The sequence below is a fragment of the Trachinotus anak genome, unplaced genomic scaffold (assembly GCF_046630095.1).
Source record: "Trachinotus anak isolate AG129_WGS33_773 ecotype Australia unplaced genomic scaffold, CSIRO_AGI_Tana_v1 ptg000036l, whole genome shotgun sequence".
In the NCBI taxonomy this organism is placed as follows: Eukaryota; Metazoa; Chordata; class Actinopteri; order Carangiformes; family Carangidae; genus Trachinotus; species Trachinotus anak.
The window spans coordinates 245,518-266,640 of record NW_027273887.1 but is presented as its reverse complement, the minus strand read 5'-3'; the positions used below and the strand labels follow the sequence as shown (position 1 = coordinate 266,640).

Here is a 21,123-nt window from a genome sequence, read left to right as displayed (position 1 = left end):
GGACTTCAGGAAGAGCCCAGCCCCACCCACCCCCATCTCCCTGTGTGACTCCCCCGTGGCTACCGTGGAGCATTTTCGCTTCTTGGGAACCACCATCACACAGGATCTCAAATGGGAGCTAAACATCAGCTCCCTCATCAAAAAAGCTCAGCAGAGGATGTATTTCCTGAGGCAATTGAAGAAGTTCAACCTGCCAAGGACTATGATGGTGAACTTCTACACCTCCATCATTGAGTCCATCCTCACCTCCTCCATCACCATCTGGTACGCTGCTGCCACGGAGAGGGACAATAACAGACTGCAGCGTATCATCCACTCTGCTGAGAAGGTGATCGGCTGCAATCTTCCGTCCCTCCAGGACCTGTACGCCTCAAGGACTCTGAGGCGTGCAGGGAAGATTGTAGCTGACTCCTCCCACCCTGGACACAAACTCTTTGAGACACTCCCCTCTGGCAGGAGGCTGCGGTCCTTCAGGACCAAAACCTCTCGCCACAAAAATAGCTTCTTCCCATCTGCTATTAGCCTCATCAACAAGGCTAGAGAGCCCCACTGTTGCTGATCAATTGCACCAATCACCAGAAAAAATTCCTTGTATGTGAAAACATACTTGGCAATAAAACTGATTCTGATTCTGATTCTGATGTCATCACATGTCGTTAGAGCACACAGACAGTGAGGGGAGGGTGAGCTACCGGCTGCCCTGAAACCTGGTAAAGGCCTGTTAAAGTGTCGGAGTACCAACACCTGGACAGGTGACGTGTGTGTCTGAGTGCTCCGAAAGACGTTACAGCGGGAAAAGAGGAAACATTTGCGGGTTTTGTGTTTACATCAATAGCGATCGGAGCCGATAAATACCCGTGTCTCCCGCAGAGTCATTTGACCTGAACGCCAATTAAACCCGTTTCCACTGCTGACTAAAGCCCGATGTTAGTGGGTCTTAGGGGGTTTGACCAGTGGAAAAAGGGCTTTAGAGACAGAGGAGACAGGAGACAGACTGTAACAGTTAAAATCTGATCTGATATTGAAGATTAAAATAAAGAGTTTGATCATCATTTGGGTTAAAATATCTTTAAATTATCACCACGGAGACAAACTGTGCTGAAACATTAAATCTGTCACATGATCAATAATTTACACTGAAGTCTGAATGAGGCCCTTCCTCCTCTGTCAGCTGACGCATTCAGTAATCTGTGGGGTCAGAGGTCAACCTGCAGGTCAGACAGCAGAGGATTAGTCTGAGGCTGAATCAGGATCAGTTCACTGCCTCCACACACACACACACACACACACACACACACACACACACACAGAGGATCAGCTGACTGGCTGACAGGAGCGACCCTAACATGTTGCTCAGTCTGAAGCTGAGTGGTTGTCAGAGTGACTGTCTCCTCTGACCTCTGTCATCATCACAGAGCTGCTGCTCACTGATTGGTTCAGCTTCATGTCACAGTCAGTCTCTGAGACGCTGATGTTCACCTGGATGAACAGGTGTCTCAAATAAAGTGCTCAGTGACTACAGCAGAGACACAGCACCACTTCACCTTTAACAGTTCAAATCTTTTAACCTGCTGAGAGTGGTTATTACATCATCAGTCAATCAGCCAATCAGAGATCTGCTGATTACAACCCCCCCCCGGATTGATGCCAGTGCCTCTACTGGTGAGCTGGGAGCTGAACCAGGATCAGGTCTCTATATTTACCTCAGATTAAGAGCAGAGCCACTTCCTGTTGTTCAGAGCAGCAGCTCAGACCTCAGACCTCACACACAGACATGTCGTTCAGCAGCAGCTCGGCAGCAGGCGGCCCCCCCTGGAGGAACAACAGCTTCATCCTGGGGGGGGGCAGAGACCCTCCTTTGTCCGACCAGGGAGAGACCATCATCGGAGTCTACCTGCTGCTGCTGGGTGGGTTCACACACGTCACAGACGCTCTAACACTGTACCAGACAGGAGGAAGAGCTGCTCCTCATCCTCCTTCAAACCTAACTACTAAAGTCATGTTCAGAGACAGAGAGCAGACCTCAGTCCGCACAGGACCTGCTGCTGGTTTCTCTCCACTGGTCCTCCTAATGATGTGGACAGGAGCTGCTGTTACATCTGATGAGGACAACAGTTTATCATCCATGGTTCCTCAGGGGTGATGTCATGGTGATGTCATGGTGATGGACTAGGTGGAGTCCGATGGAGGCAGTGACAGGAAGAGCTGGGTGTCGTCAGGTATCAGTGAACAGAGATGCAGGAAGGGGACACTTACCAAGTTACCTGGTCTGAGCCACCTGTCAGGTAGGATGGAGACACCCAGTCTTTCAAGGTGGATCAGGTGGATCAGGTAGATCATGTGGATCACATGGTTCACTGTGTCAAAATTTAGTATCAGAGGAAAACCTAATATCTATACCATTTCACAGAATCTGAGGGAAACCTTATATCTCCCTCTGAGGACCTAAGTGAGGAAACCTGTTTTATTCTTGTGTGTTTGTTCTCATGTGACCGAGGACCATGGTCTTGACTGGTTCTCCGCTCTGTGCTGGTTTCAGGTTGGTTGTCCTGGTTTGGAAATAGCATCGTCCTCTTCGTCCTTTACAGGCAGAGAGCCACGCTGCAGCCCTCCGACTACCTGACCTTTAACCTGGCTGTCTCAGACGCCAGCATCTCAGTGTTTGGATACTCCAGAGGCATCATTGAAATCTTTAATGTGTTCCAGGACAGCGGCTACCTCATCTCCTCCATCTGGACCTGCCAGGTACCAAACACCTGAGACAATACACCTGAGATGCACCTAAGACACTAAACCTGAGACGATACAGCTGAGATACACCTGAGATGTACCTGAGATGCACCTAAGACCATACACCTAAGACACACCAGAGAGAGCCCCAACACATACCTGAAACACATCTGAGATACACCTGATTCTGAGGTTTATATAAGGTTTCATCCCTCAGCTGCTCCTTTCTTAGCCTTGTTTAGAAAGGAGCCTCATTACTCACCTGGACCTGAACACACCTGTAACCTGTCCTGTTTGTCTCTTCCAGGTGGACGGTTTCTTCACCCTGGTGTTCGGTCTGAGCAGCATCAACACACTGACAGTGATCAGCATCACCCGCTACATCAAAGGATGTCACCCCAGCAGAGGTCTCATCTAAACCTTCGTGTTACTGTCAGTGTATTAATGGAGACCAGACAGGTGGAGCCCTCCACGTTGAGGTGGAGTCCACACACCCTCCACCTGAACGCATCAGGGCTCTATTATATCTATATTAACACTGAGTTGCTCATCACCTGACTCAACATTGTGAGATAAACAATTTTTCTCAGGACATCAGACAGTAACGCTGCACATGGTAGCAGCAGCGTTTAGGAAAGATTACATCAATATTTCACTCAACATGCACCTAATGAAACTACACAACAACAGTACTGAAGTGTAACTGTGTGATACTGACATTATCAGCCACACAACAGCTGATGAAACCATACAGCTGTCAACATGACAATAAATGAAGCTACATGAGAACAAAAGAAGAGCTGATTTAAGGACCTCTTGTTCATACACATTGTGTTGATTTATGACAAACTGTTTATGTTATCAGACTATTTCAAGTTTTGAACAGTGTTTGTTTAAATATTAAATCAGGATGTGTTGTGTCTCAGCCCGTCACATCAGCAGGACCAGCGTGTCCGTGTGTCTGCTTCTGATCTGGATCACAGCTGGATTCTGGTCTGGAGCGCCGCTGCTCGGCTGGGGGAGCTACACAGGCAGGACACCAACAAAACAATGCTCTGTTTCATACTCAGTAAAAGCTTTCTGATCTGACCCTCTAACCTCTGACCCCTGACCTCTGACCCTTCTGTGGTCTTCCCCTCCACAGATCGTGGGTATGGGACCTGTGAGATCGACTGGGCCAAAGCGAACTACTCGAGTGTCTACAGGTCCTACATCATCTCCATCCTCATCTTCTGCTTCCTCATCCCTGTGCTCATCATGCTCTTCTGCTACGTGTCCATCATCAACACGGTGAAGAGAGGCAACGCTCTGTCAGCGGAGGGAGACCTGACTGACCGCCAGAGGAAGATCGAAAGAGACGTTACCATAGTGAGTCTGTACTACTCACAAATCCTGCAGCTGAGTGGTGACGAGTCTGCACACATGAGGACCAACAGTATGTCATCAGACTCATCTTGTGTCTCCTCCAGGTTTCCATAGTGATCTGTACAGCCTTCATCCTGGCCTGGTCTCCATACGCTGTGGTCTCCATGTGGTCCGCCTGGGGCTTCCATGTGCCGAACCTCACCAGCATCTTCACCCGCCTCTTCGCCAAGTCTGCTAGTTTCTACAACCCCCTCATCTACTTCGGACTCAGCTCCAAGTTCCGTAAAGATGTCGCCATCCTGCTGCCCTGTGCCCGTGACACCAAAGATACGGTCAAGCTGAAGCGCTTTAAGCCCAAGGCTGATGCCCACGGCCGGCCTGCTGCAGGAGGAGGAGCCAGGCTCAAAGTTCCTCTGAACCAGATGGAGAAGAAGTACTCGCCTGGGAGCCAGCCCAAGCCGGCCCCCAGCCCAGATTCTGGGATGGGAAGTCCACCCTGCACACCACCACCTGTCAACAAGGAGGTGTTCTACATCGACATGCCACAGCCCTCTGAGATCGGCTCCGAGTTTGAATGTGAGAGACTCTAATGGTCTCACTGGAACTGGAGGAAGACCAGCTGCTGGTCTCTGTTGGAGTCAACCAGGCAGGTTAAACTGTAAACACATGAAATGTGATGGAGTGACTGACTTCTGATCAGAGCACACAGACATCAGCAGAGGGTGCTGATGTCACAGAATCCTGATGCCCAAGGCAGAGAAGAAGAAGACGAAGAAGATGTGGAACAAGTTTCGGCTCAGAGTTTCTGCAGGTTCACCAAGTCCAATCTAAAGTTCATATAAAGAAGCAAGAAACATGTTCTGAGTTCATGTTTTAAAAATCACCAAGAATTCTCTGCTGGGCGCTGAAACCAAACCACAGCCTTCACACCAGCCCAAAGACACTGTACTCACCAGGAAAACAGCCCTGAGTTCCTTTTAATATATATTTTACACCCTATGTCCCGTGGTCCATGTTTGCTATTACACACACATAAAGACCTCGAGGTAACAAAGGAGGGAGATGGTCTGCTCGGCTCCATTCAGCAGTAACAGGGTCACAGGGCTCTCCATCAATGTGGCTCTTCACACAATCAATCCACCGAAACTGAAAGGAAGAAGGAGAATTGGCTAATGTAGTTTTTATAACATCAGAGTGTTTGGTTCCAGTTCCAACATCCTGTAAACTCCACAGTGCAGTCGTTTCACATGTGACTCTATTTGTTGTTTGTTTGACTGTATATTCCATTATATCAGCTGTTGGTACAGATAATTATGATGTCGTTAATTTAACGAATTAATGAATACAACTGAAAACAGATGAATGGATGAACCAATCAAAAATGATGAATTCATCTCAGTTCACCTGAAATGTTAGTGTAGAGGTGTGTGTGTGTCTGTGTGTGTGTTTGTGTGTGTGTGTGTGTGTTTGTGTGTGTATTTACATCAAACACATTAACCAGACACTCAAGCAGTTTCTGATGCTGAATTTTAGTTTCAGTGACTCACCAGATAAAACATCAATAATCAATAATCAATAATCAATAATCAATAATCAATAGTCAATAATCAGTAATCAGACTCAGACTCAGACTCAGTAATAAGATGACCTGATTCTCTCTCTGTGATCGTGGAGACTGAGAGAATGGTTTTGGAAAAAATGTAAATAGAAATGAAATGATACCACAAATAAAATTTGACAGTAAATGAAACTACAGGTCGTGGTCTGATGTCGTCTCTCCCTCCGACACCGAGCACAGAGACACTGACGAGTTGATGCCAAACACAAACCCAGGATACAGAGGCTCCGTGAAGGTGGTGTTAAACGTGTGGAGGTGGATCAGTGAGTCAGATGAGACTCTGTAGAAGGACAGAGAGCCAGCAGGACAGTCCACATACACTGCTACTCTGTGAGAGGAGGAGGAAGGAGGGGAGGAGGGAGTGGGGCAAGGCAGAGGGATGGAGGTTTCTCTCTTGTTGTGATAGACATGGTGAACTGTATCAGAGCAGCACAGACACCAGGACTGACTGTTGGCTCCAAAGCAGCAGTCGTCACTGAGCCCCCTCCTTTTGATCCCTCTGTAAGTCACTGCTATAAAAACCACTCCTGTGCACTCCACCTCCCAGTAACAGCGACCAGTCAGACCAGTTCGACACAGCAGCTGAGGATAGCCGTCAAATCTGTCTGGATGATCAGGATACGGCTGCTTCTCCGTCACGAGCGTCACTGTCCTGTTGTCGTTGGACAGTCTGAGGTATTTGTTCACTGTGTTTGTGTCGAGTCTGAGTTCACAGGAATCTGAGAGAACAACACGCAACAACACATCTGATGAACAGAAACACAAAGTAACATTTAAGTCTCAGCTTTAATTTGAAAAACAGGCGTTCCCTGTTTACATGAGGCCATAGAGATAAATCTGCGACAACAGCACTGTGTAGTTTAAAGGTCCAGATGTTACACTGAATTTATCTGAAGTGTTGATCTCCATCAGAAGATATATTTGTGGTTTTAAGAACCAAAAACCATCTCAGTGTAGTTTTATCTCCTCTCTCAGGCTTCTCTCTGGAGCTCTAGTAACAACAGGTCAGTCAGCCAATCAGAAGAGAGGATCTGAGTCTCTCTTCTGATTGGCTGACTATTTTCTGATTGATCCAATAAGAATTTAGTAGATTTCAGGTAAACACTTAGAGAAACCAAATCCTGCAAGGTTGGATGGTGGGTCCAGGTGGGCAGGGCTTGGGGCATGGCTGAGGGCGGTAACTGCTTTGTTGTGACATCACAAAGTTGCAGAAGTCCTGATGGCTGGTTTTAAGGCTCAGTTTCTGAATACAGGCTGTGTGCATTTCTCTGTGGACTGAGGCTTTGATACTTTCACAGTATTAATGTAGAACCTAGACCTGCTTTATAATCACAAACATATGGACATCCACCTTTAGACTGGGTGGAGCTTTAAAAACTGTCAGACTGGAAGGAGCTTTAAAACCTTTAGACTGTAGTGTGGAAGTTTATGTGAATGTGTTGTTGCCTGTTTGATTTTCTCATCAGGACACTGTGCTGAGTCATCGAGTTACTTCATTTACATTTGGGGCTGTTACCTGAGGTCATGTGACACTAACCCTACCTGGAACAACAGAGTCATCACACAACAATGCAACATCACATCAGTCTTTTGTCCTTCAGTCAACACTTACACTTCCTCAGACCAGGTTTCAGCCACTGTTCTCCATCATGTTCCAGCCTGGAGGGAGATATAGTCACAGTGATGAAGAAGCTTCTTCATCAGTCATCCTCATCCTCATGAACCTTCACTCAGATCGACCACTATGATTATATATTTTATTTAGTTATTTTTAATTCCTTTATTTGTTCCTCTGTATTTGTACTATAAATTTCTAATAAACATTAACTGTCATCACTGTTTTTGTTTTGTGTCCATACCTGAGAGTGTCCAGTTTCCAGTCTGGATCTTCCAGTCCAGCAGAGAGCAGCTTCACTCCTGAGTGTCCTGGGTGATTGTACCTGAGGTCCAGCTGTCTCAGATGGGAGGGGTTGGAGCTCAGAGCTGAGGCCAGAGAGGAGCAGCCTTCCTCCGTGATCAGACAGCCTGACAGACTGAGGACAAACACACCCATCACCACCCTCTGCACACATGGAGGCTTCACTTCTCTGATGTTTGATGACAGTCACCTGAATGCACTCATGTTAAACATCAGTTCTGTTGCTGCTTGATCTTCATGGAGCCTTTGATACTAACATAAATAAAGTCAGAGGCCATGTTGTTTCCTTTGGTGATCATGAATCTGATTGACATGATATGACAAGGGTCAATACTGTCCCTGTGGGTCAAATAAATGACAGCTACACATTCAGATTTACCTAGATCTTTCACCAAATGACTGTGGTTCTTAGCCTCTGTCAGTGCTTAGAGAAGTCAGTCTCATGAATACTAACAAGAACCAGGAGAACTGAACACATGACGTGGTTGTGGATTGATACCAGACTCTGCTGCAGCTGGCTGACCTCCAACTGTTCAGAGCGGATTGTGACACAGAACAGTGACAGTGGCTGGCATGACAATGTGACAGTGATCAGGACTGTTCCCCTGACCTGGAATCAGTTCTCATAACCTATAAACCTTTCTACTCCACCTGAGTTTGCTTCATTCATTCTGGTCGGCATTCACATATCACCACAGGCCAACTTGCAGGAGGCTCAGCATGCTCGCCGACCAGATATTGTGTGTGGAGCAGACTAACCCACACTAACCTGGACTGCTTAGTTATTGTCCTCAGTGACTTTAACAAAGGTAACCTCAGTGAAGAACTTCACAAATACAGACAGCTCATTAAATGCCCGACCACAGAGGGGAACACTCTGGTCTGCCTACAGATGGGACATTGACCTTTTGGTGACCTGTTGCAAGTAGAACAACCTGGAGCTGAACACTCTGAAGATAGTGGAGATGACAGTGGACTTCAGGAAGCTGAACATCAGCTCACTCATCAAGAGAGCCCAGCAGCAGATCCACTTTCTGTGGCAGCTGAAGAAGTTCAACCACCAGAGGTCAATCATGGTGAACGTCTACACCTCCATCACTGAGTCCATCCTCATCTCCTCCATCACTGAGTCCATCTTCACCTCCTCCATCACCACCTGGTACGCTGCTGCCACTGCCAAGGACCAGAGTACACTGCCGTGCATCATTCGCTCTGCTGAGAAGGTGATTGGCTGCAATCTACCATCCCTCCAGGACCTGTATGGCCCAAGGACCCTGAGATGAGCAGTAAAGATTGCAGCTGACCCCTCCCACCCTGGACACAACCTCTTTGAGTCCCTCCCCTCTGGCAAAGGGCTGCGGTCCATCAGGACCAAAACCTCTCGCCACAAGAACAGCATCTTCCTGTCTGCTGTTAACCTCATAAACATGTATATATTTTTCCCTTCTTACTACACTGCCTGGCCGAAAAAAAAGTCGCCACCAAAAAAAAAGGTCACACACTCTAATATTTCGTTGGACCGCCTTTAGCTTTGATTACGGCATGCATTTGCTGTGGCATTGCTTCAATAAGCTTCTGCAATGTCACAAGATTTATTTCCATCCAGTGTTGCATTAATTTCTCACCAAGATCTTGTATTGATGATGGTAGAGTCTGACTGCTGCACAAAGCCTTCTCCAGCACATCCCAAAGATTCTCAATGGGGTCAAGGTCTGGACTCTGTGGTGGCCAATCCATGTGTGAAAATGATGTCTCATGCTCCCTAAACCACTCTTTCACAATTTGAGCCCGATGAATCCTGGCATTGTCATCTTGGAATATGCCCGTGCCATCAGGGAAGAAAAAATCCATTGATGGAATAACCTGGTCATTCAGTATATTCAGGTAGTCAGCTGACCTCATTCTTTGAGCACATACTGTTGCTGAACCTAGACCTGACCAACTGCAGCAACCCCAGATCATAGCACTGCCCCCACAGGCTTGTACAGTAGGCACTAGGCATGGTGGGTGCATCACTTCATCTGCCTCTCTTCTTACCCTGATGCGCCCATCACTCTGGAACAGGGTAAATCTGGACTCATCAGACCACATGACCTTCTTCCATTGCTCCAGAGTCCAATCTTTATGCTCCCTAGCAAATTGAAGCCTTTTTTTCCAGTTAGCCTCACTGATTAGTGGTTTTCTTAAGGCTACACAGCTGTTCAGTCCCAATCCTTTGAGTTCCCTTCGCATTGTGCGTGTGGAAATGCTCTTACTGTCACTATTAAACATAGCCCTGAGTTCTGTTGTTGTTTTTCTTCGATTTGATTTCACCAAACGTTTAAGTGATCGCCGATCACAATTAATCAGGGTTTTTTTCCAGCCACATTTCTTCCTCGAAGATGATGGGTCCCCACTATCCTTCCAGTTTTTAATAATGCGTTGGACAGTTCTTAACCCAATTTTAGTAGTTTCTGCAATCTCCTTAGATGTTTTCTCTGCTTGATGCATGCCAATGATTCGACCCTTCTCAAACAGACTAGCATCTTTTCCATGACCACAGGATGTGTCTTTTGACATGGTTGTTTAAGAAATGAGAAGGAACTCATTGCACCAGTTGGGGTTAAATAACTTGTTGCCAGCTGAAAGATAATTGCCCATGCAGTAATTATCCAATAGGAGGCTCGTACCTATTTGCTTAGTTAAATCCAGGTGGCAACTTTTTTTTTGGCCAGGCAGTGTATGTTCACTGTTTTGAACCAAAACACCAAAACAAATTCCTTGTATGTGAAACCTACTTGGCAATAAACCAGATTCTGACTCCTGATCTTAAATCTTTACACTGGTTTCTACTTGCTCATAGAATAGACTTTAAAGTGCTGCTGCATGTTCATTAATTATTCAATAGTTTTGGACCACAATGCATTTCAGCTTGAAGACTGTAAACCCAGCAGGGTTCTGAGTTCTTTAATCAGCTGGTGGAACCAAACAGAGTGAAGCTGCTGCTCACAGATGAACCATGACTCTGACTGGTTTCCCTGCTGCACTCACTTTAGTTGTATTTCATTCCATCTTAATTAATTCACCCTGTTATTACTTTTGTTTCTGGATGAATGAATGAATGAATGAATGAATGGGCATTTTACAGAGTCTGAATCTGAAAAGAAATGTGATACAATATGTATAAAACTCCACTGTGACACTGATGGGTCACCATTCACAGCTTGACAAATCCTCACCTGAGGGTTTCCAGTGTACAGTGTGGACTCTCCAGTCCAGCAGACAGCAGATTCACTCCTGAATCCTGCAGGTTGTTGTCACTCAGGTCCAGGTCTCTTAGACTGGAGGACTGGGAGCTGAGGACTGAGGACAGAGCTGCACAGCTTCTCTCTGAGAGGTTACAGCCACTCAGTCTGAAAAAACAATATGTATGTAAAAACATTACTTTCTGTTTAATGTAGATTTTATTTTTTTACTCATATTCTGGTAGTTATTGCTGTCGAAGTAGAGTCTGAAAAGGGATGTGATACAATAACTTTATGCATTTGACCAATCCTCACCTGAGTGATTCCAGTCTGCAGTGTTGACTCTCCAGTCCAGCAGAGAGCAGATTCACTCCTGAGTCCTGCAGGTTGTTGTTACTCAGGTCCAGGTCTCTCAGACTAGAGGACTGGGAGCTGAGGACTGAGGACAGAGCTTCACAGCTTCTCTCTGAGAGGTTACAGCCGCTCAGTCTGACAGAGAGTAAGTGATAAAGACAAACACTGACAGTTAATATTTTCTACAAAGATCTCATATTTGTAGAGTTGCCTTCAGTTACTTAAAAATAATTGGTCACACTAGATACAACAATTTGAAAAACATCTAGAAAAACGATTCGCTCTTCAATGTGATTTCAAGTGATAATCTGCAAAGCTGTATTTATGTGTGGAGGTACAGTGGTACAGTGGTAGCACTTAAGAGTGTCCAAATCCTACTACAAGATGGCTGCACCTTTGCCACAGCTGCACATTTGTGCCATAGCATAATATGTGTTACAGTATAATGTCAGCAGGGGGCGATCAGCTTACACACAGTAACAACAGATTTGATGTCTCAGTCAGTTTAGATCTTTGCACAAATGACCCGTAAACATCATGCAGATGCTGTAGCTTTCCAGCTTCTGATTCTGCCTGCCTGTCTTCCAGACCCTGATCTTCTAGCGAGCCATTACAGTGGGGCTGTAATGGCTCAAACTGGCAGCTTGCAAGACAGTCGATCCAGCCTGACAGGCCACTTATAATACAAAACAGCAATGTGGAAATACAAAATATTTCTTACTACAGCAAGTATTTTTTTCTAAGATAAAAGAAAATAACATTAGACTTCAACAGCCTTCAAAACTGAGGAGTTTCAAGGATAAATGTAGTTGGATAAAGTAATCGCCCTTCAGCAGAGTCTGGGCGCTGCAAAAAGCAGATTTCAAAAGTTTTGTGGTGAGTGAGCCTATGGGTAAGAAGCTGAAACATAATTCAGAAGGAGACTTTGTGAAGGTCTTGAAGATAGAGAGGGACGCCCTTCCCTGCTCTAATACACTTCAAGGGGCTGGTTCCACCATCAGGGAACCACAGGGATGGTGATGACAGACTACATTCATTAGAGGATCACAGTGGAGGAGAAGGAGCATCAGGCTGAATGACTGAGTTCAGACCCAGAAGTCTCTCTGAAGGCAGCATCAGATACCCCATCTGAATATGCGCATGCCAAATGCTTTGCAATCATTTGGCGAAAGGTTTCAGGAGGGTGGAATGTGGAATAGAGATGGACCCAATCCGATCCTATATTGGTATCACGTTTGAATATTTACATCATTCCCTATTCGGATATTGGACTGACAGGGCCGATCCACTTACCAATCCAGATTCCAGTCCACAGCTTGCGCTGGACCCGCCATAATGTAACATGAAAAACCTCACTGATTCAGATTCCATTCCACATCTTACCATGAACCCGAGGCAACTTCAATGTGTAACTGAGTGGGCAAATAATATCTGTTGGTTTGACAAAAATATTGTTTGTTTGGAGATATTTTAGCCTGGAAATGGCGAAAAGCAAGACAGCTACTTGTAATGTATGTAAAGTTGGCATACTGAGGGGTGGAAGTACAGTTGCATCATACAATACTACCAATTTGTAATGGCAAAAGATCCATGGTCTGAGTTTTTACACTAACTCCCAGATTTCCTAGTTTTTGCCATTGTTATTTGAGGGGTGCAGTTGTCCGACTCACAGCCTTCCAAAAAAGATGTGTCCAAGATGATGTTATGTTGAAACTTTATTTTAACATAAAAATAAAATCAGGAAAAATGAATAAATATTGTGAAGTATAATTTACTTTATGATGCCAATCATCTGATAGAAGTAAGTCAAAACTGAGGCCAAGGCTGAGGTCAATGACTGTGTTACTGTCCCCTTCTCTTCCCAATGCCCTGTGCCTACTAATAGCCCCCTCACCACCTGTGGAGGGTGCACAAATACCAACAAATTATGCCCACTTAAATATGGCTCCTACACAATTTAATCAAGCACCTGCAGAGGTTTCAAGTGAAAAAGCACCAGGACTTCATGCTCACCAAGGGACAAGACAACACCACCTGGCAGCAGACTCTCACTGATGCGTTCCAGAAACACAATAAACATCCAGCAGACGACTTAAAGGATAAAAGGATTACAGAGAAGTTGCTTAACTTCGTCACACTCAATGACAAACCACTATCTGTCATGCAAAATACTGGATTTTGCAGCTTGTTGGAGCACTTAGAGCCCAGGTATAATCTGCCATCCGGAAAATACATTTCAGAGACAGTAACAAATAAATTCCTTTGGAATGCATTAAAATTCAATACATTTGTCTATATTTTTTGCTCTTCTAATAAGAAGTGCTGTATGGTTTATTTTAGCCTCATGATGTAACCTTAAACACAATACCAACAACAATAAAAATATGAAAGTAAAAAGAGCTCTTGTATCGGAATCTGTATCGGTAATGGCAGTTGTTTATCAGAATCAGATCAGAACTGAAAAAATGTGGATTGGCCCATCTCTGAAGTGGAACCAGCTGATGTACCTGACAACCAGCAACATGAAATCATTGAGCTGCAATGCAACAATGAGCTCAAAGGTACAACAACCTCCCTCTGCTCGGGTTCTGTAAACTGTAGGCTATGTCCTGAGGATTTTCACGATTGAGTCTGGTCCTACATTGGATGTTTTAAAAATGTAAATGGCTGTTACTGTTTATCTAATTTACATATTCTCTGTTTACGAAACAAATATATATTGGTTAGGGTTCATACTATCTGCTGCAGGCTTCTGATCAAGTCTATATTTTATGACTGTCTGATAAAGTCAACATTTAAAATGAGTGATCACCTAGAAGTTGTCTTCCTAACTTTAGTCATGTTTGTAACTGAATATGGTTCATCCAGCAAATACACTAAGACTCCTCCTTGTATCCAAATACAGTCATGATGAGGGAGCACCTTGGTGACACCTGGTGGCAGAAAAAAGAACAGCATCTATGATTTTATGAGGTAGCCGCAACTGTGGTGGAAAGGTGGTACTCTTAAGTGGTGCCGCTGTTTATTGGATTCACAATTTGATATATTTCTCTACACATTTCTGTAGTTAGGTATAAGTCATCTGACACAGTTAGTATCTGCAGGTATCAGCGCACTTACAGGGCTTTCTTGGAGACTTTGACCACTGGCAGCAGCCTCAGCAGAGCTTCCTCTGAAGCAGAGTATTTCTTCAGGTCAAACACATCCAGATCTTCCTCTGAGGACAGTAAGATGAAGACCAGAGCTGACCATTGAGCAGGAGACAGTTTATCAGTGGAGAGACATCCTGACCTCAGGGACTGTTGGATCTCCTCCACTAGAGAACGATCATTCAGTTCATTCAGACAGTGGAACAGGTTGATGCTTTTCTCTGCACACAGATTCTCACTAACCTTCTTCTTTATGTACTGGACTGTTTCCTGATTGGTCTCTGAGTGACTTCTATTGATTTTGAGCAGGTCTGGCAGGAGTTTCTGACTGGGTTCCTGTGAGAGACCCAGGAGGAAACGGAGGAACAAGTCCAGGTGTCCATTTGGACTCTGTAAGGCCCTGTCGATAGCCACCCTGTGGACCTCTGCCACAGACATTCGAGTGAAAACCATCCTCAGTCGTTGAGAAGTTGTTCTTGGCTCACACATCACATTTCTGTTGTGTTTACTGAGTGACATCCTCACGTACACTGCTGCTAGAAACTCCTGAATGCTCAGATGCACAAAGCTGAATATTTTGTCCTCATCCTTCCTCCCACGCTCTTCTTTAAAGATCTGTGTGAACACTCCTGAGTACTTCGAGGCTCCGCTGACATCAATGCCGCTCTCTTTCAGATCTTCCTCATAGAAGATAATATTGTCTTCTTCCATCTGGTGAAAAGCCAGTTTTGCTAACGATTTAATGTACTGCATCTTCTTTCGTGTGCTGTACTTCTCTTTCGTCCGATCAATCTGAAACACCAGGAACTCTGTGTACATCTCAGTCAGGGTCTTGGGCAGCTCTCCTCCCTCTCTGGTCTTCAACACATCCTCCAGAACTGTAGCAGTGATCCAGCAGAAGACTGGGATGTGGCACATGATGTGGAGGCTTCGTGATCTCTTGATGTGGGAGATGATCCTGCTGGTCTGCTCCTCATCTCTGAACCTCTTCCTGAGGTACTCCTCCTTCTGTGGGTCAGTGAACCCTCTGACCTCTGTCACCACGTCAACAAAATCAGAATGGATCTGATTGGCTGCTGCAGGTCGTGTGGTTATCCAAAGGCGAGCAGAGGGAAGCAGGTTTCTCTTGATGAGGTTTGTCATTAGAGCATCCACAGATGCCGACTCTGTCACATCAAAGTCACCATCCTGCTTTTCGTTGGTAGAGCAGTCCAGCTGAAGGCGACTCTCATCCAGTCCATCCAAAATAAACAGGAGCTTGAATTTACTTTTGTCATAGTTGGTGTTTCCTGATGCCTCCAGACTTGTAAAAATGTAAGTCAGAGCGTCTTTACTGATGTCTTTGGTGGCTGGAATACATTTATGAATGAGCTCTGCTAAACTGTACCCTTTTCCCTTCAGTTGATTCAGGCGACGGAAGGTGAATGGGAAAATGAACTGCACGTCTTGATTGGTTCTTTTTTCAGCCCAGTCCAACACAAACTTGTGCACAAAGAATGTTTTTCCAATTCCTGCGATTCCATTGGTCAACACTGTTCGTATCGGTCTGTATTTTCCAGAGGGGTGTTTGAACATGTCACTGGGGTTAATTGGTTTCTCTGTGTCTGTTTGCCTCCCTGTGTTCTCGATCAGTCTGACCTCATGCTGAGTGTTGATATGTACGCCCCCCCCTGGTGTCACCCACAGCTCCGTGTAGACTTCGTCCAGATGCTGCTCATCCTTCTTCTGAGCCCACCCCTCTCTCACACACATAAACGTGTCATGGAGGTTTGATTGGAGCTTCCATTGGTAATACATGATGAGCTCTGGCTCTGGTACTGGAACCATGACGACATTGTCAAACAGAAAAGACAAAGAGTATTAGTCTGTGTTCACAGATACATCTTTTTTCAACTTACCCTAAAGGTTTGGTTTTCTAAGAATCACAAACACTTTTCAACAAAAACAACAAACATTTTCTTTATTGAATCATGAAAACTAAAGGCAATGCTGTGAAGAGAGGTTTGCTGTGGTCAGTCTCATGTCAATCCACTGAGCTTCTACAGTCACTGTCAGCTGTGACAGTTCCCTGTCCATCAGTCCTCACCACCACAGTCATCTTTCACAATGTCATACAAAGGTGTACCACAGGGGGTGCTGTTTTCCCTGGTTAGGAGTGGCTCTAAACATACAAACACGTTCAAGCACAAGGTGAAACAATCAGTCCATTAGATTCTGTGTGATTCTATTTAAAATCCTGGATTAATAAGGCCTGGGTTTGATCCCCACAGTGTCAACTTTAGTGTCCCTCAGCAAGGCACTAATCCAGAGCCTGCACCAGTCAAAGTGAGCACCAGGAAACTGCCTGATCATCAAACAATATGAGACCTGTCCATGTGGTTTTGTTTTTCTTGAGGTCCACATTACTTTCAATTTAAAATAAAGTCAGATGCAAACAGTAGATCTGAGGTGAAGTTATTATTGTTTTTCTGGGACTGACCTTCTGTTCTTGACCTGGGCTTGGACAAATGCAGCACCAGATCATTCCTGTTGATCTTCTTTAAAATCCTCCTGGTTACCTCCACAGCTTCAGGAGTCGTGTAGGTCTGCTCCATCAGATCCACTGTCCTCCACCTCTCTGCATCCTCCAGCTTGCCTTTTGGAATGGCTGGGTGACCTTCAGATCCGATGCCCTGCTGCAGATGCCATTTGAACTTCTGGAATTCATCATTCCTCAAATCGTCCAGTACGTCTAACAGGACCTGTGACACCATCACGCCCCCTTGGTGAAGTCAGAGAACACCATAACCTGAAGGAAAATGATGTATTAGCACTGATGTGTTGTATAATAAAAGACACCTGACAGTGAGTCTGGTGTGCTCTTTATGTCTATCACAATACAGCAACAAGTTCATTTTCAGTTTGAACAAACCTCAACAATAATCAGTTTGTCAGTGTTCATTAATAAAAACCTAATGGCTTCACTTGTGTCCTTGTGGTCATCTCCCTCCTGCACTCAGACTAGTTTAAGGTCACATCCTGTTTATCCACAGTCACGTCAAATACAAACCACTGTGTGAAATTTTGACATAATTGTTGTGTGAAGACTTGAGTAATGGCTAAAAAGTGTGTTTTGTGAGGTCACACTGATCTTGACCGTCACCTCTGGTCTCTCTGAACAGCTTCTCATGTGGATCACAGGTGGACCACAGGTGGACCACTGGTGGATCACTGGTGGATCACAGGGTTAGGGTTACGGTTGGTCCTGGCTTCCTGTCAAGTGACTGAAACACACCCGTCTAGTGTCCTGGATCATGTCACCACACAGAGGTCTGCTTGCTTCAGAGCTCTTCAACAGGCCTGGAGCAGACCAGAGCTTCTCCCTGAGTGTGTTGTCGTCTCTTAGCTGGTTGTTGTTTGTATGTTCACCCTTCACACTGCCTGTAAACTTTGTGATGATAAAATGTTTGTGGTGTCAGAAAAAGAACACAACGGTGTCAGGGTGGTGACTATGAAGTTGTGTAGCTTAAAACTGAAGTGAGCTCATTTTCCTCTGAACCTACACTCTGTGGTGTGTGTGTGTGTGTGTGTGTGTGTGTGTGTGCCACACAGCTCTCATGCTGTATGTGTGTTAGTAAGCTGTGGTTGTGTATTAACTGATGACCAGTTGTAGCCTGTTGTTACTGCTGTTGTTGGTTTGATTCAAGTGTAGTATGTGTGTATGTGTGTATATATGTGTGTGTGTGTGTGTGTGTGTGTGTGTGTGTGTATATGTGTATGTGTATATGTGTATGTGTATGTATTTTGGCTGGTCCTCACTTTTTGAGACACCTTCAAATCACATGTTGAGGGTTAAGACTTGGTTTTAGAGTTATGGTTAGAATTAGGTTTAGGTTAAGGTCAGGGTCAGGGTTAGGGTTAGGCTCTCAGGTGTGATGGTTAAGGTTAGGGTAAGGGGCTAGGGAATGCATTATGTCAATGAGTGTCCTCACAAAGATGGAAGTACAAGTATGTGTGTGTTTGTATGTGTGTGTATGTGTGTGTATATGTGTGTAGGGTGTGTGTGTATGTGTGTGTATGTGTGTATGTGTATGTGTGTGTGTATGTGTGTGTATATGTGTTCATATGTGTGTATATTTGTATGTGTGTGTATATATGTATGTATGTGTGTATGTGTATATGTTTGTAGGGTGTGTGTATATGTGTATGTGTGTGTGTGTATATGTGTGTGAAGGGTGTGTGTATATGTGTGTGTATATGTGTATGTGTATATGTCTATATGTTTGTAGGGTGTGTGTATATGTGTATGTGTATGTGTATGTGTATATGTGTGTGTATATGTGTGTGTGCGTGTATATGTGTGTGAAGGGTGTGTGTATATGTTTGTATATTTGTATGTGTGTATATGTGTGTGTATGTGTATATGTGTATATGTTTGTAGGGTGTGTGATGTGTGTCTCACTGTGGATTCCCACCTTTGTTCTGTTCACATAAATTTATTAATCTTGTCGTGATTTCACACAATATCCTCTAAAAACCTTCTTGTTTCACAGACTCCACCCACATCTCCTGCAGCGCCACCATCAGGTCAATATCAGACTTTGTGCAGCGCTTTGGTTTATGACCAAACACCTGTAGAGCCTAATGTTAGCATGCTAACGTTAGCATGCTAACATTAGGCACAGGCTGAACTAAGATGGTGAACACTGTTAACATTACATCAACATGCTAACAAGATCATGATTTGAACTCACTCACACTGTTTTGAGTGAATACGTGTGTTCATGCTGACATAAGTACAGTCATGAGATGAGTGACACCTCAACCGTCGCCATCTCGGCTGTGAAGCGGGACGGGAGCAACCACTAATGTATTTTCAAACTTGTGAAAATGGCGAAAGGAGGACGCGTCGTCTGTGCAGACGGCGACCTAATTTCCATGTCGCATGTAACATACACAGCAAAGTAAAATGATCAGTGTACTGAGTACACAGTGTACTACATGTGAGGGTACTGACTACAACATGTATAATTACCTGTGACCTGCAGTGACTTTATATTCGTGATGAAGTCCAGACGTAGTTGACTGACAGTTGGAGTTGATCTCCTCAGACTGCAGGTTGAACACTCAGAGAAACAGGAGTGGACCTCTTGGTGACCTTTGATCGTCCTGCAGACGGACACAGCTGAACCTGTGCAGTGTTTCTAATCTGATGATGATGATGATGATGAAGATGATGATGAACATGTTCACACCTACAGACGCAGGAAACTGTCACATTTCCTCATACAAAGCAGAAGAACCATGTCTGTGGTTTATAACCAGATGGCTGGTTAAAAGTAAACCAGTGCGTGGTCATGACCACTGCTGCCATGGAGACCTGTCAGTTCCCACATCCCGTTACCTTAAATTAAACAAACAGCACAGACTGAAGTCCACTCACCTCCTCCTCCATTAGTAATTTTTTGCTCTTTTCATTTAAAAAGATTAGAACTTGTTAATTATAACAGAAATCAAAGAGCTTTTTAAACACTGTTCTTTTCATCAGAATCAGAATCAGAATCAGAATCAGTTTTATTGCCAAGTATGTTTTCACATACAAGGAATTTTTTCTGGTGATTGGTGCAATTGATCAGCAACAGTGGGGCTCTCTAGCCTTGTTGATGAGGCTAATAGCAGATGGGAAGAAGCTATTTTTGTGGCGAGAGGTTTTGGTCCTGAAGGACCGCAGCCTCCTGCCAGAGGGGAGTGTCTCAAAGAGTTTGTGTCCAGGGTGGGAGGAGTCAGCTACAATCTTCCCTGCACGCCTCAGAGTCCTTGAGGCGTACAGGTCCTGGAGGGACGGAAGATTGCAGCCAATCACCTTCTCAGCAGAGTGGATGACACGCTGCAGTCTGTTATTGTCCCTCTCCGTGGCAGCAGCGTACCAGATGGTGATGGAGGAGGTGAGGATGGACTCGATGATGGAGGTGTAGAAGTTCACCATCATAGTCCTTGGCAGGTTGAACTTCTTCAGCTGCCTCAGGAAATACATCCTCTGCTGAGCTTTTTTGATGAGGGAGCTGATGTTCAGCTCCCACTTAATGTCATGTGTGATGGTGGTTCCCAAGAAGCGGAAATGCTCCACGGTGGCCACGGGGGAGTCACACAGGGAGATGGGGGTGGGTGGGGCTGGGCTCTTCCTGAAGTCCACTATCATTTCCACTGTCTTCAGAGCGTTTAGCTCTAGGTTGTTCTGCCTGCACCAGGTCACCAGACGCTCAGTCTCCCACCTGTAGGCAGACTCATCGCCATCAGAGATGAGTCCAATGAGAGTGGTGTCGTCTGCAAACTTCAGGAGCTTGACAGACTGATGGCTGGAGGTGCAGGTGTTGGTGTACAGGGAGAAGAGCAGAGGAGAAAGAACGCAGCCTTGCGGGGATCCAGTGCTGATGGTCTGGGAGTCAGACACGTGCTTTCCTAGCTTCACGTGCTGCCTCCTGTCAGACAGGAAGTCGGTGATCCACCTGCAGGTGGAGTCAGGCACGCTCAGCTGGGAGAGCTTGTCCTGCAGCAGAGCCGGGATGATGGTGTTGAAGGCAGAGCTGAAGTCCACAAACAGGATCCTGGCATAGGTCCCTGAGGAGTCCAGGTGCTGGAGGATGAAGTGGAGAGCCATGTTGACGACGTCGTCTACAGACCTGTTGGCTCTGTAGGCGAACTGCAGGGGGTCCAGGAGTGGGTCAGTGATGGATTTGAGATGGGACAGGACAAGGCGCTCAAATGATTTCATGACCACAGAGGTCA

At 45.3% G+C, this 21,123-nt stretch overlaps 2 protein-coding genes across 2 annotated transcripts; one reads left to right on the top strand and one right to left on the bottom strand.

Moving 5' to 3' along the window:
- The first annotated feature begins 54 nt into the window (after nt 1-54).
- opn6a (opsin 6, group member a) lies at nt 55-5,850 on the top strand. Its single transcript, XM_071472248.1, has 6 exons — nt 55-1,907; nt 2,540-2,745; nt 3,038-3,137; nt 3,657-3,761; nt 3,875-4,098; nt 4,200-5,850. The coding sequence occupies exons 1-6, from the start codon at nt 1,775-1,777 to the stop codon at nt 4,683-4,685; spliced, it is 1,254 nt and encodes a 417-aa protein (XP_071328349.1). The 5' UTR covers nt 55-1,774; the 3' UTR covers nt 4,686-5,850.
- LOC139614728 (NACHT, LRR and PYD domains-containing protein 3-like) lies at nt 5,846-20,208 on the bottom strand. Its single transcript, XM_071472247.1, has 9 exons — nt 19,373-20,208; nt 17,501-17,785; nt 16,838-17,146; nt 14,330-16,175; nt 11,171-11,344; nt 10,850-11,023; nt 7,573-7,746; nt 7,326-7,372; nt 5,846-6,432 (listed from the first exon to the last, which is right to left on the bottom strand). The coding sequence occupies exons 3-9, from the start codon at nt 17,109-17,111 to the stop codon at nt 5,846-5,848; spliced, it is 3,276 nt and encodes a 1,091-aa protein (XP_071328348.1). The 5' UTR covers nt 17,112-17,146; nt 17,501-17,785; nt 19,373-20,208.
- Between the last annotated feature and the right edge of the window lie 915 nt (nt 20,209-21,123).

What these genes read in the sequence shown, in the direction of transcription:
- opn6a (XM_071472248.1), top strand. Translation starts at nt 1,775, where the DNA reads ATGTCGTTCAGCAGCAGCTCGGCAGCAGGCGGCCCCCCCTGGAGGAAC. An exon ending in CCTCCATCTGGACCTGCCAG is followed by an intron (nt 2,746 to 3,037) that starts GTACCAAACACC and finishes TGTCTCTTCCAG; the next exon opens with GTGGACGGTTTCTTCACCCT. An exon ending in TCGAAAGAGACGTTACCATA is followed by an intron (nt 4,099 to 4,199) that starts GTGAGTCTGTAC and finishes TGTCTCCTCCAG; the next exon opens with GTTTCCATAGTGATCTGTAC.
- LOC139614728 (XM_071472247.1), bottom strand. Translation starts at nt 17,111, where the DNA reads ATGGTGTCACAGGTCCTGTTAGACGTACTGGACGATTTGAGGAATGAT. An exon ending in TGTACACTGGAAACCCTCAG is followed by an intron (nt 7,747 to 10,849) that starts GTGAGGATTTGT and finishes GTTTGTCCTCAG; the next exon opens with TCTGTCAGGCTGTCTGATCA. An exon ending in TGGAAACTGGACACTCTCAG is followed by an intron (nt 7,373 to 7,572) that starts GTATGGACACAA and finishes ATCTCCCTCCAG; the next exon opens with GCTGGAACATGATGGAGAAC.